Below are 16,859 nucleotides of genomic sequence, written 5' to 3' on the forward strand. Positions count from 1 at the left end.
CAGCAGCATTTGGAAGAATCAGAAGTTCTTGTAACATTCTGAAGTTAAAAAAAGAATGCATAAAAATAAGGTTCTACTTTTTTTTAAAGTAATAGAGGTTCAGTTTTGAGACATCAGGAGAGCGGAGCAGGTTTTATCCTGCAACCTCTCTTCGAAACCGCATCAAATTATTATAATATTGCTAAGTCTTAATTACCGAGGTGTGATGATTTTGACTGGAAAAAATCCTAACGATGCGAAATTAAGATAAAGATAGGTTTTATAGGTCAAATTAATTCATTAAAATATATAGTAATAAAATATAATATATATTTTTTACCTAATATAATATAATATACATATAAGGTAAATAATCTGTTTTCTGACTACACTTGCCTTGTTATTGTAACACAAACCAAACAGTCCCTTTCCCTGTTGCAAAATGACTTTAATGCTTTTAATGGTGCCATAATTCTGGATAATTAAATCGATAAAAATAAAATCTCCCTATTCTCTTCATTCTAGCTCCTCTCAAGGCACATTATAACCTGTTCAGATATAGGGGTTGTAATTAAATATTGATACCTTAGTATAATTATAGACAAGACGTTTTAACTGGAAACATCATGTTGGACATACCTACGTATATAATAAATTACGACACTTTCTTGCAGATAAAATAAATGTATTAAAGTTAGAAAAAGGCCTTACCACGCGCCAGTATTCATATCGTACGAACTTAGTAATCACGGTAGAACTTATATATATTATAAACTACTTAGACAGTATTAGTATTTAAAAAATTATTCAGATTTTTTAAAGAACTACTGTAGACCCTAAAGTAAAAACCGTATATTAATAATAACCTAAGATTATCTAAACCTTAAGAATAATAGTGGATTCAGTATTCCCTTCTTATAGAAAAATTTTTCGGGTCTGCCCTGAAGTGTAGTGTCGAACATTTAACGCATACACGAGCGATAAGCAACCTAAAACTTCAGACAGTCTGCACAAATATAAGGGGAACGAACAACCTCATATATTGTTCCATGTCTTGTTAATTTTTTACCCTCAAGTCTCCAAATGACACCCAAAAATTGGAAGGGATTTCCTTAGATGGTATTTTGATCAGCGATTGCTTGGCTCCGAAAATTTAACAATTTAAATGTATATGGTATAAATACGTTTATATCTCTGTGTCTTGTATTGTTTTCGTTTTCTTATTAAGGTTCTTTAGTTTTAATTAAAAGTAATTTGTACTATAGTGTAGCTCTTCCGGCGTCCCTTAGTGTTATTGTACTCTTATTAATTATATTGGGAGCAATGAAAAGAAAATATATTTTGATAAGATTATCGTCTCACTAGCGATGACTGATACAAGCCCCTTAGTATTAGAGAGATAGTAGTCTGCTACGACACCCGACTTTCGATTTAGATTACTTTATGAACATCTATGATCTATGCTATAATATATATCCTTAAGTTTATACATAGCAGCGATAAAAGGGATGCTACGTGCGGCCTTACCTTACCTGTTTTTTATTAGAACAATATACATATTATTTAAAACTAAATCGATAAATATAAATTATTATTTTATAAAATCATTGTAATTGGTTGAGCGCAATTTCTATCCAGCATTCCTTGGGACTGAGATAGCCGGATGCGCACCTGTGAACCGTTGCCGTGAGAACAACGATTTATCCTTGTAAAACACATTGAACATATAGGTGTGCGATCAAAGGAATTTGGGCTTTATAACCCCTAAATAAGAGCTTGTGAAAGAGGTTTGGAATTAGCGGTAAAGCCTTTACAATGTGGGCTGTTTGTTGTGTTATTTTGTACGATTTGAACATCCGCGTAAGACTATTACTACACGATACCACAACTTTTTATTTACATTGTGACCATGTCCTATAGTTTTTGATTAATTACTCCAAGTTATATGTGCAGTTCATAGAATCACTTCTTATATATTTACCTAACAACAGCTAACAAGGTATCTGTGTCCCCTTTTCTTGGAAAGCCCTCCTCCAAATCCCGCCATCCCTGTCTTCGCTGTGCCACTTTCTGCCATGTACATGTTTCCTTAATTTAGTCTATACACCTTCTAAATTGTCTTCCTCTGTTGCGTGCGCAAATTCTTTACATGTGCGCATTAAACATTAAAGATATGTCGTGAGGAAACTGTGCCTTTGTCCCAAAACCTCATATCGACGGAGTGTGTTGGCCACTGAATCAATTGGGCAATTACAATTTTTTTAATTAAGTAGTTACATTTTGTGCACCTTTTCTTCTATATCACAACAATTTTCTTTTGCGAATAGAATTGCTAATACTGTTCTTATTATTTAAAATCAACTATAAAATGTGTCTCCCAGAAACATAAATTATAGTCACCGTGTTTGTTGCACGTGTTTCTGAATAATTCAGATGTTTGCGAAATTCGGTTCGTACTTAGCCGTGTGAACCCAGTCGCATTATATCTTTTACTATACATTTGAAGAGCGTTTTTTAGAGCCTTCTATTAAATATTTTCAAAAGAAGAAATGTTCAATTAAAGCCTACGGGTATACTGTAACCATTGCGTGATAATTAACTTTGGTAAAATTAACGCATTCGAGGCACTGACCCAAAATCCTTTGTCATTTGCCGGGAATTAAACCTTGGTCGTCTGGGTTATTAGAACGCACAATGCACCACAAAGCTCAGAAAAGCTATATTCAACTCACGCTATAATTACTTTAGTGGCAAAGTTCTTTATGTGTTGTGTTATTTTTATTTCATATTAGTAAAGTAAAAGTATGACGTTGAAATATTAAAACTATAATATACTATTTCTACTTTTCGTACAATATTTATATATGCTAATGTGATGATATTGGATGCCAATTAAATGTTAAAAGGTATTTTAAACAATGGCACGATCGATAAGTTTATATGTCATCGTGGCTGAAAGATAAAAGAGTTATAAATCGTGACATGCTCGCGAGCTTGTAGTACAATGTACATGTACGAGTTCAATATTGTAGTTTATACCTTAAAATATCGATATTTTTTAATCAGAGTCCATGTATTTAGGACCAATTTACATGGTTTAACAATTAATACTCATTCGTATAACGAAAGATAAGATGACTTCTTATACATGCGCTATTTGTTTGTTTTATCTTACCTTATCAGAATCAGAATTTCGCTGGAAAAGCATTCATTATACGTTTGCTAGGTATGATATTAAACTGTCAAACTGCATTTTGATATTTGTAAGTTTTGATGAAGTGCTTTACTATAAAATTGACAGATAAATATACATCATTTTGGTATTATGTTACAATTTATTCTACCTAGACGAATGAAATTTTGGTTACCTATTTATAATACAAAGAACCAACCAACAAGACGTAAGAGGTGGTTAGTCCGAATAAAGATCTGTATGTGTGAGTGTCTGAGTAAATGCTGCGCGCGCAGGTGTGTCCGAGACTGGCCGGCGCCGGCTACATTCCATCGGCGGTCACAGCGCGGCGCCGAGAGCGTACTTGACAGTTATGGGCACAGATTCAGTGATTTCTAATATAGCTCCATTGTTGAAACTTAATTGTTTTGGTTCCATACAGTATTAAAATCCATTTACTACTTATATTTATACTGACTTCTAAAAGTTATATTCTTATTTATTTTAAATTTTTATTTAAACAACGTAGATAATATAAAATATTTTTTGTAACCGTCTCTGCTCCTCACTCAAAAGTCGATGATAGAATATATATGTATTCATAATAATTCACATCACCATAATATACACTTAAAATTATCATTAGCTGTCTGACTAGTAACGCCATCTTTGTGGGAGTAGATATGAAAATGGTTATTATCAATTGGCTCTATAGTGACATCTACAGTTATCATGTATGCAATTCGAGAGGAAGTCCGCTTCGCAGTTAGTCTATCTGCCAAAAGGTGACGCCTTACTGTTAAGTGGCTTGATAGATTTAATTATTTTTCTATGTATATACAAATATATACATTTATTTCCGCAACAACAAAACAACTATTCGTTATTTTAAATAGAATATATAAGCTTATCTAAGTTAAATAATATAGTTTTAATTTTCAACTTAAATGGCAACACAGAAAACGCATGGACTTCGAGCTCGTGAAGTTTTTTCGTAGAGATTCTATTGAATTTTCTGAGTAGCCGGCTACGAAAGTTCTAGATTTTCGATTTTCACAATTTGACTTTTCTCGTCAAGCAAAGCTATAAACGATCGTTGCAAAAAATGGCAAACGCAATGAAACGCCTTATTCCTCTTTTGGACCGTGTTCTCATAAAAAGGGCTGAAGCAGTAACCAAAACCGCTGGTGGTATTGTTATACCAGAAAAAGCACAATCTAAAGTTCTTCACGGAGAAGTTGTTGCCGTGGGACCCGGAGCTAGAAAAGAAAATGGTGAATTTGTTCCTGTACTAGTGAAAGTAGGCGACCGAGTTCTTTTACCGGAATACGGAGGCACCAAAGTTTCGCTGGAAAGTGACGAGAAAGAATACCACCTTTTTAGAGAATCTGATATTTTGGCCAAGATTGAGAATTAATTTTAGATAGCTTTAGTTTCGCTTCGAATTACATTTTGGGTTAGATTTTGTTCATAGTAGTTAGTGGATGTGTATGCTGTGGTTGTGTAATGTTCAATTCATTGGAATTGTGAAACTTACTGTTATCTCTGCATTTATTATAATATTGTTATAAATTGTGCTGTATTATTTATAATTTAACCCTTATACCTATTACATGTATGAATTTAGAGGTTAGTTCGAACCTAATTAGATTCAATATTACACAATCTTTTCTTAAATTACTTAAAAAAAACAACAGAAAACTAATATTACTTATATTGTATTTACATAGATATACTGACAAACATGATGATTAACATGTCGAAATAATAAGTGTGTATCACAGTTTACAGATCTTTTTGTACAATTTCTTGCTTACTCAATATGGCATAAAATTAATTAATACTGGCAAATTTAAACAGCATAGTACAGAAATTATAAAGGCACATATAAATGGCTAATATTAGTGATTATATAACTACTGTAATGAAATAGCTGTACGTCTAACTGCTGCAGAAAATGCTGGATTTGGGTCTGGAGTTTCTGTGAGAAGTTGGACTGAAGTCCACCTTCCATCCTCATTTGATTGCCGCAAAGCTTCCATTGTGGCCTGTACTCTCTGTCCATCTTCAAATGTTGCAGCTGATCTCACAGGTTCTTTTATCCAGTCCATTTGCTCTTTGACTGGTAAAAAGGCTTCCTTTAATGCACTTATCAATTTACAAAGTCCTTTAATATATGGCTTTGGTATGACACTAGACGTGCAACTTAAATCTTCAATATCCACAAAGATTACATCTTCCTTATCTTGTCCTCTTTTAATTTCATCCTCACCAGCTTTAACTGCAGTTTTATGCAATTTTCCATGCAAATCTCCACCTCGTACAACCAAATATCCCCTTTTACTGTAAACATAAATCTCTTGATGAAAGCACATGCCAGGTAGATGGTTGTTTAATGTTGCAGTAACTAATAAACCTTTATCCATTTGTAATTGGAATGTACAAAAGTCAGGTGCAGTTACTTTTCTTATGCCATTAATTTTTGAAGTCTCTTGCACAAATGTTCTAAGAATACCATGAACTTTAACAACCTTTTGACCACTTAAATATGATACTAAATCTATTACATGACTTCCAACTAATGTAAGTGTTCCTCCTCCCATTGTATCATCACACAACCAGTTGTATGTATCTCCCAAAAGCGATCCCATTTGTACTCTCACATCTATTAAAGTTAGTTCACCTGGATTTCCAAGGTAACCATCCGCTATGCATTTCCTCATATGGGTAAAAGCCGGCAAAAATCTTAAAGAATGATTTATTATGGAGATTAGAGTTGGGTAATACTGGGCAGCACGCACCATTTTTAGGGCCTCAGCCTGGCAAAGCCCAGCTGGTTTGTCACACACTACATGTTTCCCAATACCAAGTGCTTTGACTGATATCTGAGCATGTAGATTGGGTGCACATACTATAAATACCAAGTTTACATTTTTCTTTAATAAAACATCATCAATTTTGTTTGTAAAAAAAGATATTTTAAGCTCTTTTGCTGCATTTTCGGCTTCTTGGAGGGTCACACCCCATATAGCTTCCACAGGAAAACCCTTTTCACGAAGGAATGGCACTAATACCTTGGCCACTGCGCCCGTTCCAAATACACCTATCCCAGGCAACATTATTTAAATTCATTAACTATGCCACAATCGTCATTCATTACTACTATCATTCATTGAATAATTTTGACACAGTACGCATTAATTGCAATAAATTAAAATTCTCAACAAATTACAAAAACAATTATTGTTTTTTTATTGGTTAATGCCACTGTCAAGCCTCAAATGTCTTTGATATTTGACATCGGTGTTTGGCGTTAGTGGTCAAAGACTGCCAGCTGCCATTTCAATTTAATGATAAATTTATGGTAAAATACTATAATTTACTGGTTGGGTATTTAAAAGATTTATTATTGTCTTTAATATCTTGCGCACAGATTATACAGCTTATTGATTCGATTATTTGATTTAATCACATCTCGTCACCTAACAAAAGTTGTATTTTATTACTTTCAAAATAATTTCAAGGCTAATTAATAGTTATACATTTAAAAATAAATATTACTCATGTAAGTGGTAGAAAGAATAATATTTGTTAAGAAAACATTAGGGCATCGCCGTAAGTCAAAGTGGATGGCGCTTAAAATGAACAGAGCGGGTAAACTCCATTCCATGATGTGTTACACCTGGATCTTTAGGGATGTCGCTATTAAAATTAATTAATTGATTGTAACTATTATTAATTATTGAGACGAAAGTCGCCTGCAGAACAAACAAACACCTTATTTATGCTCAATTGAATAATCTCAAGGCTGGTTCATAAACCATAGGGTAAATGAAAACACAGTTCAAGCGGTTTTTGAAAGGAAGGGAGAAATCTCTTGGTCATGATCTCCGTGAATATGATTTATGTTTACCGTAATATGTATGAATCTCCCAATTTCAATATCTAAAAACGAGGAATGGATATAGTTTTACCTTTGATAAAAAGACAAACTAAAGAGTATGAAAAGCAGTATAGAATTTTTTAATGTATGTGGTTTAGGCCTTCTTTGTTAAAGTAAGTAAGTAAGTAAGTTGTTAATTCATTCTTTGTCAAAAAGATTAGTAGTATATAGTAACGTATTGACATGTTGCTTGATTAATGAAGAGCTAGTAATAAGTTTTAATACTGTAGAGGGAGGGCTTCCTTACGGGCTGGTTGAATATTACGTACAAAGTCGTGTAGACGAAACCAAGGTCAATATTATTGTATAAATATATTATTTTATTTATAGTAAAATTGAATTTATAATATATGACAACCCTAGCAACATCCTATAAATTGCCGCAATCTTCACACCTCGGCTGGAAGTTGACTGGTACTTGATCACTTCCACAATTAGGATTGAATGACGTAAATGAAAAAAAAATCGTCTGGAGACAATGTGAATTGAAAATATAGAAATTTAAGTAATTTTCGTGGTACAACAGGTTACTTATATTAAAGCAGAAGCGAAGTGATTAGTTTTAAAGACGTCTATTTTATTTGCATAAAATAACATACTTACTTATGTCACTTACATGAGAAAAAAGTTCAATTTTTTTATAGAACAGGGGGCAAACGGGCAGGAGGCTCACCTGATGTTAAGTGATACCGCCGCCCATGGACACTCTAATTGCCGTAAACGCGTTGCCGGCCTTTTAAGAATTCGCTCTTTTCTTGAAATTCCAATTTGTATTCATAAATAATCCTTCTCACTGGCGAGAAACAAATAAAGTGTTGTGTATATTAAAGGGTTGTAGGAATTTTTTATTTATTTTAAAATTTATACATAATATGTACTTACTACTTTGAATACGAACCTAACCTTCAAAGTCGTTCTTTGAATGATACATTTTCAGTATTTGTCATAAAAGTCTACTCAGAAGTCCCGAAAAAAACTCAGACTATCACATTGGTAACGCCTATACTAATTACTAGCAATGTCCCGCGGTTTCAGCCGCGTAGACAACGATGTCGTGGTAGTGTTCCTACTATAGATATATTTTTGTAATCATAAATATTTTCCATTACCTTTTCTTAGTTTTAATTACTTCCTTTCAGATTATACACACTTACATTTATAATCTAATCAATATACAGATTTTACTCTACAACAAATATATATCTAATAGATTTTTAATTTGTAACATCATTTTCACATTAGTAAATAAAAAATTCTCTACAGCTATTGAAAAATTCTTGATTTCAAGTAGGTATGAAATATTTTTTTAAAACAGTCCAGAAATTTTTAGCTTGGTAGATAAATTGTTAAAAATTAAAACGAAAATCAAAGCAAAAACAAAGCTTGCAAAGCTTTCTTCTATAACAGAAGAGACGTGATTTATTTGTAGAACTTTAGTGTCTTAAAACTTCCCTATACACTACATTTGACAAAGTTTTGTTTCGTGGCAGAAAAATAAATTTTCGTCCAGTACAAACAAACATACAAAACACAAATATTTCCTCTTTATAATATTAGTATAGATTAGAAGCAAAGTAGTAAGTGGTGTGTGTAGCACGTGGTGACAAAAAGTATTGAATTCCACGGATGTGACCCCGCGTACCGAACTGTCAATCGTTTTGTGGTGAGAAATTAGTTACGTAAATCGTAAACCATCTAGCTTTGGCACCAGGGGGGGGGTCACATAGTCGTGGTCAAGTCAAGAACTACTACTAATAAACTAATACGTTTGCCATCATACAAAGTTATTATATTACTTATATTAAATTAATTAAATATTGAAGATATGTATTTACAAAAACAAAATTTTTGCGTTGCTGTTCATTTGTCTGGCTAAAACTAGAGGATGGATGGACTGTTTTAGCTAATTATGATCTTGAAATATTTGATAAGTGCTTCAGGATTGGAAACATAAATATTAAGTAAATAAAAATATTAATAAAATAAAAATAGATATCTTCAGGATTTGTCATAGCATCATCTTATATTATGAGGTCCGATCTCTTTAGTCTATTTTAAATATGTATTAAGTTTTGAGACAAATATATATATAAAGGAAATAAACAATGCAAACAAAAGTGAATCTAGCATTGGTTTATATAATTTGTGTATTAACAAAAACAGGATTCCGTGTCCGTTTCGTGATCATTTGTTTTTTTTTGCTGTCAATGTTGATGATCTACATTCTGTGCCTGACACACGCCATTGATTTTTGTCGTCTAAGTCGTCGCCATTTTTGTTTCCTTACCAAGATTCCTTCACTGTACGAGCGAGTGTTAAATGCGCTCAGAAATAGGAAAGTTTCAGAAAATACGGGGGTTGAATCTACGATATCATCATCAATGAGGCGTACGCTTAAGCCAACACAGCTCTACTATTTAAAAATATGAACATATATAACATATCCGTACATTTAGTATGCCCTTTTTTCTTAAAATGTAACGTTAAGTATAAATAAACTAGCGAATATTTTTTTGTTTAAAAATTAACATATTGGCTATAAAGAAATTAAATTTTACAAGCCTAATAAATATTCCTGAAATTCGGGCGGGGCTTGCATCAGCAACGCCCAAAATGCCGCCCGCCCTGCGCCGACGCATCTTGAATTATACACGGTACTCATCACGAAGGAACAACACCCCTTAATGACTTGATTGTGTAGTGAAGTGATTTTTGTGAAATGCCTCGTAAAAGAGTACACAAATCGCCCTCGTTTGATAAGAAGGATGATGATGACGATGATTTCTTCTTTGATGATACACAATCAAGTTCTGGTATGTTCAGTATTCATATATTTTTATATGCGATAGTTATTTAATTATAATAGCGTTAAATACTCTTCGTCAGGTATATTCGTCTATTGTTTAGTAAAATAGTTTTGGCAAAGGCCAAATCTATCTATCTCTTCTGGCTCCTATCAAACGGGACACGGAAATTTGCTCCAGTCATTTGCATCCCTTTAATTTCCTCTTCTCACTTTGTTATTTCGTGTTCCTATTTTCCGTTTCCAATACCTTGGTTATCGGAGTATTTTCTTTTATAACAGCGGGAAAATTAAAATTGTTTTTAAAAAATTAATTCTCTATTTAATTGTAACAAATTAAAAATATATTATTATTTTTAAATTGAATTTGAAATTTTGACTTTTTATTGTTTACCTACAGTTTCTGTATGTATTTTAATCAGTTTTATTTTTATAGCCTAGACGGTAAATGGTAATTAGCATTGAGAATGAATATTAAAATTTACTTTGTAATAAATTAAATATAACACATTATTTGTAATTTATTAAGTAAATTAACCTTTATTTAACCTTGCTTTTAAATATTCTGTAATCCATATATCCGGTCAATAAAAATATATCCGGTCAGGACTTACCATATCACCCAGTCCGGGTGCATGTCTATGCGTATTCCATTTTTAAATTCGTGGAAACATCTATATAGGATTTTTTTTCCAACAGGGAGAAGTGGCCAGGAACCTCAGCACAGAAACGCAGCTAATGCCAGGGAACGAGCTCGAATGCGAGTATTGTCCAAGGCATTTTGCCGGTAAGATTCAATATTATTATATTATTTGAACGTAGGAAATGTATAAACAAACCATTATTTAACGAATATTTTTAAAAAATATAGTAGACATATAGTAGTACGATTTGTTAGTAAATCCCAAATATTCAACAGTTTAGAACGAAGTTTTACAGTAAAAAAAACCTCTGTTACACTTAAAAAACATTTTTCGTTATGTACTTTAATCGAAAACCGAAGGAGCTAGCAAAAGTACCTACTATAACAAATTTACCGATGAATATTGATAGGAAAGTAAAATTCAGTAAAGAAAGAAGAGTACGATTATTATATTGTTCAGGATTTTCGTAGCGGACCCAACAGACGTTGTCGGGTAAATACATGTAAATTTCTAATATAATCTCAAATCCACTTGAACACAACATTAAAATTAATTAATTCATCAGAATAGCTCCAGCCGTTTAGAAAGATTTTAAGTGCAAACATACGCACAGAAGATTTATGTACACGTACATAAATCACACACGTATATGTTTAAGTAAACAATAGCTAGTTTAAGAAAATGAATATATTCCATATGTTTTCTAAAAGCGTTATTGTAGCAATGTTTTTTTTATTCAATCAGATTGAAAACAACGTTACCCTGGGTTCCGGCAGACACCAAGCTATCGAAGCTGGATACTTTGCGACTAGCTGCGTCGTATATAGCTCATTTACGAGCACTGCTCCACGAGCCACGCTCGCAGCATACACCGCCGCATCCATTAAGTTTGGTTAGTATTTAATGAAATTATCTCTGAAGAATTTTTGGGTATAATACCTGCGGTGAATTCAATCTTTTACGTCGACGCAGAATACAAAATTTCATCCTCTCCGTCTCGGCTTGGCGTTCCACAAAACAGCCCCTTTAAAGGCATTTTCTACCGCACACCAGTTCTTTGTAGAAGCAGCTGCCGATAGAGGAACCGATACCACTTAGGAGCTTTCCAGAAAAGAGCGGACCAATACCAAAAATGTCGGCAACAAACCCGCTAGTCCCGGTGTGCAATGTGTCAATAGGCGGCTTATCACTTCACTTTAGGCCATAAAATAGTATATTATATATTAGTTGTTATGTATCGAAACTATCGTAGCCACCAAGATATTGACCAGTTTTGTATACCCATAGAAAATTATAATACAATACAGTAACAGTTAACCATCATACGTTCGAACGTACAAAATACGTTTATTCTTCATCGTTATGAAATGACAAGAACGATGTTAGAAACCTGGCTTTAATATTTCCCTAGTGTCATTTCACGCTGTCCGTGAAATAACACCCCAGTTTTAATTTTCCTATGCATACAGCAAAGAGAAATGATAAGATAGCAAAACCCACTGGATCCCATATGTATATTTTATTTATTTTTTAACACTTTGCATACAGAAATATAATTCAATTAAATGAAAAGGAAGCCAAAGGCCGCCTCATCGCTTTCGAGCGATCTCTTCCAGGCAACCACTCTAGATTTTTCTTGTCCGGGAAATGAGGCGATTTCAGTGTCATGATGCGCAAAAGTCATCTATTTCTTCCTGCTAAAATAAATGCGTGAACTGACCAGACTAGGATTTATTTCATTTGTTTTTTATAGTTGTTAAATTTAAATTCCTATTGGAACTTCGTACCTAATATATTTTGAAAATTCAATTTCTCTAAACAAAACTAATAGACCGCTGATCGAGTAATTGTTGACAATTTATTATCTGTCGTCGAGTCTTGCATTTATAAAGTGACAATAAATAACTGGCTTTGCCAAACGCCATCGGGACTAAATTCTGTCAACGGAAGATTAGAGGCACGTTCCGCGAAGCGATTGATCTATGGTAGGATTAGTTTTTATATAAACACCAATTTTGGTTTAAGTTTTTACTCGTTTATCGTTTAAATTTATGGATTTTGTGGTTATGGTTGCAGACCGTAGAGTAACTGTCATATTGAATATAACTTTTCCACAGAAGGCCTTTTTTTTGTAAATGTATGCTGGTTTGTTATCTTCATATATTTATATAATTTTTGCCCACAATAAACATGTATTATTCATTTTGAATTTAGACAATCTACGTCTTTTCCAGATAATACGTGCTGGAACAGACGCATTTGTTGTTTTATTTTTATCATAATTACAAATACATCTTTTACGTATAAGAAATAGATCTCCAGTCCTTGAGACCTTCTATATAAATATATATGGAATAATTTTAACAATAATTTTTCGTTTCTTCTGTCGGAGCCAATCACAATTTCAATGATTCAAATTCTCCTTTTTAATTTACCTACAGTTGTGCTAAAACAGCTGATAGATTGATAATATTGTTTTTAATAATAACTTTCTACAATTTTCTAGTGCCTTTAAATATCTTTAAATATATTATATATAAATAATGGCTTGTATAAATGATTAAAGGGTAGAAAAACATTACAGAACGTGGTATCGAACAAAGATAGAAACAAAAAGATAACAATAATAAACAGTCGTTTGCGCGCGCGCTGACCAAAAGTTTGCAGCTGTTACTGGTATAAATAAAGTTTATCTCCGGACGTTAAGAGATGCTCAAGTTTTATTGTTCCTTGCCTTGAGGTTTTAAACAAAAGTGTAGCCGGAAAAAACATTATGATCAACCGTTGATTTGACAGTATTAAACGAAATTTGTTTAAAACTTTTAATTCGCTTGAAAAAGAACGGGTGTTGCATTCCTTTATGTGTAGCTAAGAAATCTCAAATGAGGCTCAATAGGAAATACGGATGAACTTATCCGGGGTGGTTTAAATAAAAGACGATTTTATATTTACTGTATATTAACCAGTCGCGTACAATAATGAAATAGGCATACAGTTATAACTGTTGCCATTATATATAAAAAAAACAATGGAATAAATGTGCAATAATTAATTGCTTATTACTATGAAACGAATGCTAAATGAATGTAATGTAAATGTAAAATGAGTACCTTTGTCTGGCTATGCTCTCGGAGGGTAACTCGGACAATTTAGGTCATTGTCACGCTTATAAATCTAAGAAAACCTGAGTGAGAAAAATTTACAGTCTTGGCTCATACAATGTAGATACATAATGAAACTAGAATAAATTCCTTGGAAATGAGAGCGTATGTCTGATTGTTGCGAGTAACAAGTACCTAAAAGTGGAATACGTGTGTGTGTTAAAAGAGGATGTTGTGACAAGGATAGAATAAGTGGATGTGTGAAGGGACAGGTCAAAGGTTCTCATAACCGTTGAGCATTCGCAGTGAATGTCATGAAAGTGGACGAAGCGAGAAATGTATGTCAGGACGGTAGCATGGGGAAATCCATGGCTTCTAGCCCTGTCCTTTTTCTTTTGGGCCTTTCCATACACTTGTTTTCAAACTCCATATTTTATTTGTGTTCCACTGCATCTCCTTAAGTAAGGCGTCTATAAGTTTTGGTTTGAATGGATTTTTTTCTATTATCTATTGTCTACGGTTCAAGACAAGTTTTAGAACATTTTAAATTCCTGTAAATTTTCCTAATGCAAATGAATACGTACACATATGCATTTATCATCTATTGAAAATATGGTAATGCCATAGTTTATGGTTTTGGTTGTTCATAAATTCATAAAAATAGGTCGGACACATGTTTATTTGTTCACAGAAGGGTCAAACAAGTGTTTTTCACACTTATGATATCCGATGGCACTGTGTGAGGTCCGTCCGAATATTATTTATTATTAATACAACATAAAGAAAATGTTACTAAAAACCATTGATAAATCGGAAAAAAATCTATCTTTAAGGTCCTATAATATATTTATATAAAGAAATATAAAACATTTTGTATGTTCCATGTATTACTGTTAGAAGTTATTGACCTATTTACCGCATAAATATTATATCTCTACATATATTACTAATGCGATAGAACTACTCAATCTTATAATTAATAAAAAAATATATACCAACATGTTATAGCTATCAACAAGCAGATTTTGTGAACCCCGCCGGAGTAAAAACAAATAGGTCTACCTCGATAGAAATCTTGCCGTGTATCACTAGCGTAAGCGGCGCACTAACCAAGTTGGATTATGTTCGTCCAAGTTGCAACATTCGAAGGGATGATGACCCATCCCTGCAAGTACTGGACCCGATCTCCCCTAGCTATTTGTAAATGCGTATGGCCCGGTCTGTGAAAGATGCTTGCTGTGTCAAGCATCCTCACAAATCAACAATGGGCGGGAAGAGGCGGACGCAACCGCCGCATCGCGTGTTGGGAAGCGGATAAGGCTCTGCTGTTACCGCATCCCGCATAAGGCGATTGTTGGTGGCACCTTGGGGTTTTAGTGGGTATGCACAATGGCGAGTCCCACATAATCCTTCTGCACCAAGCAGTCGCGCCGCGGAAGGGTATGCGCAAAGCATTTCCCCAAGTAAAAAATAAAAAAAAAGTTGCAACATTCGCCTTTCTTTGTCCCCGTAGATCCAGTCTCTCCATTATATCTACGTTATTCACCCTACTTGTCAATATCCTAGATGGGTATTTATCATTGAGACATCATTTAACATCATGATCTAGCCCAACTTAAAACTAATAAGTCGTAAGTTTTTTTTCATAATGATAGTCGTGAAACGCAAAAAATAATGTTTATCCTACCAATAAATAATAAATAGCTAATTTGGAACTTATCCAGACATTGTGGAACAGACCCTAAATGTTTTTAAACCTTAGTTCTTCGGATTATTATTAAAATAAATAATAATATGAATTGTGTTAAAAGCATATTCTAAAAAACTAAGCGGTCTTTTATTAAATATTTAACGGAATTCGTAAGTCTATTAATTAATGAAGTAAAATCAACAAGTTCTATTGTTAGCAATTTTACAAAAGGTTTAAAGAGAAGGCCTCTTGATCATAAATGCAAAATATTATGAAACAATTTTATTTTAAAGATTGTTTTGTTTCAGGCATGGCCATTTACATTTCAAAATGGCGGCGCGCTCAGCTGTACAATTTCCCAAAGATGGAATCTAAACAACGAAAACACAAACCGAACTTCCCAAAGAGATGTTGGCGAGGAGAATTATCAACAGGACTTTTCGGAAAATGATTATGAAGAGAGAAATTATGATGAAGCAGCAGAGCCTTCGTATTCTAATACATATTGTAATTATGGATATAAGGAGAATTATTATGAAATGAGAAACACATATTCTTCTGATGTTATGCATAATATTTAAATTGTAAAGGAAATATATACTCAAACGACTTTTCCTCAGATTTTTTATCGCAACAGTTTAAAAAAAAAAATCCAGAGAAAGGTTTATAAAAAAATCTATGTAGTTTAAAATAAAACCTCTTATCCTTACCTCTGCAGTTTAAAAGAAACGGGCGCGTATAACTATGATAATAATCTCAGAAACCAATTCATTTTTGACTATCGGAAAATCACAATAGACGGTAAATCCACTAATGCACGTCTATAATATTATGTCTTACCTTTTAATCTTTTCGCTGCGGTGTTTCCACGCTGTCGAGTTAGTCGGATATGTTAAACTTAAATGGGTGGAATTGCGATAAGGAAAAGTCTAGTGATGTGAAAAGTACAGTTTTTATCGAAATAATAACGATAATATTTGCATTTATATAGTTTACAGTGAGCGATACAGTGATAAACTAAATATGGTCAATTTGTAAAATGTATGTAAAATAAATAATATATAACTTCGTTACATTGTTTTCTTTGCGTTCAAGTAATTTCTGTCACAAACCAATTTCAAGCTTCAATTATTTAGGGACTGAGAGCGTGCATGAATTATTTAAATAATGATTCATGATGCAGGCTAAAAGCTGATTATATGTTGACGTACGCCAGATACCGTCTTCGTCGAAAATCTTCCGCTCGAAAAGGAGAGCAAGCTCATCGGTCTTGCTTAGGGCTCAGCTTTCAGAACCATAAGTCAGCACTGGTCGCAACAGAATTGCACAAGCATAGTATTCTTCCTAAGAAGTCGCGTTCGGAAATATCTACTACAGCCAGAAATTCGCGACTATTGATATCTCGGCTGGGATTATTATCTTCTTCTAGTGATTTCAAATTACATTAAACATGTTTGGCATCGAGCCAAATTATTTAGCGTGCATAATTTAAAAATCGATTACGAATCCGGATCTTAGACCTAATAA

The 16,859-nt window shown here is 33.3% G+C and overlaps 3 protein-coding genes across 3 annotated transcripts; 2 read left to right on the plus strand and 1 right to left on the minus strand.

The window, feature by feature from the left end:
• The first annotated feature begins 4,097 nt into the window (after window positions 1-4,097).
• LOC111003075 (10 kDa heat shock protein, mitochondrial) lies at window positions 4,098-4,723 on the plus strand. The gene has a single exon (XM_022273436.2). It carries the CDS (start codon window positions 4,257-4,259, stop codon window positions 4,566-4,568), a length of 312 nt encoding a protein of 103 aa, XP_022129128.1. The 5' UTR covers window positions 4,098-4,256; the 3' UTR covers window positions 4,569-4,723.
• A 127-nt stretch (window positions 4,724-4,850) lies between these two features.
• LOC111003074 (glucose-fructose oxidoreductase domain-containing protein 1) lies at window positions 4,851-6,408 on the minus strand. The gene has a single exon (XM_022273435.2). The coding sequence runs from the start codon at window positions 6,268-6,270 to the stop codon at window positions 5,068-5,070; it is 1,203 nt and encodes a 400-aa protein (XP_022129127.2). The 5' UTR covers window positions 6,271-6,408; the 3' UTR covers window positions 4,851-5,067.
• A 3,318-nt stretch (window positions 6,409-9,726) lies between these two features.
• Window positions 9,727-16,401, plus strand: LOC111003048 (transcription factor 23). Its single transcript, XM_022273401.2, has 4 exons — window positions 9,727-9,907; window positions 10,597-10,684; window positions 11,286-11,433; window positions 15,641-16,401. The coding sequence occupies exons 1-4, from the start codon at window positions 9,814-9,816 to the stop codon at window positions 15,911-15,913; spliced, it is 603 nt and encodes a 200-aa protein (XP_022129093.2). The 5' UTR covers window positions 9,727-9,813; the 3' UTR covers window positions 15,914-16,401.
• The last annotated feature ends 458 nt before the right edge of the window (window positions 16,402-16,859 follow it).

The sequence above is a fragment of the Pieris rapae genome, chromosome 4 (assembly GCF_905147795.1).
Source record: "Pieris rapae chromosome 4, ilPieRapa1.1, whole genome shotgun sequence".
Classification (NCBI taxonomy): Eukaryota; Metazoa; Arthropoda; class Insecta; order Lepidoptera; family Pieridae; genus Pieris; species Pieris rapae.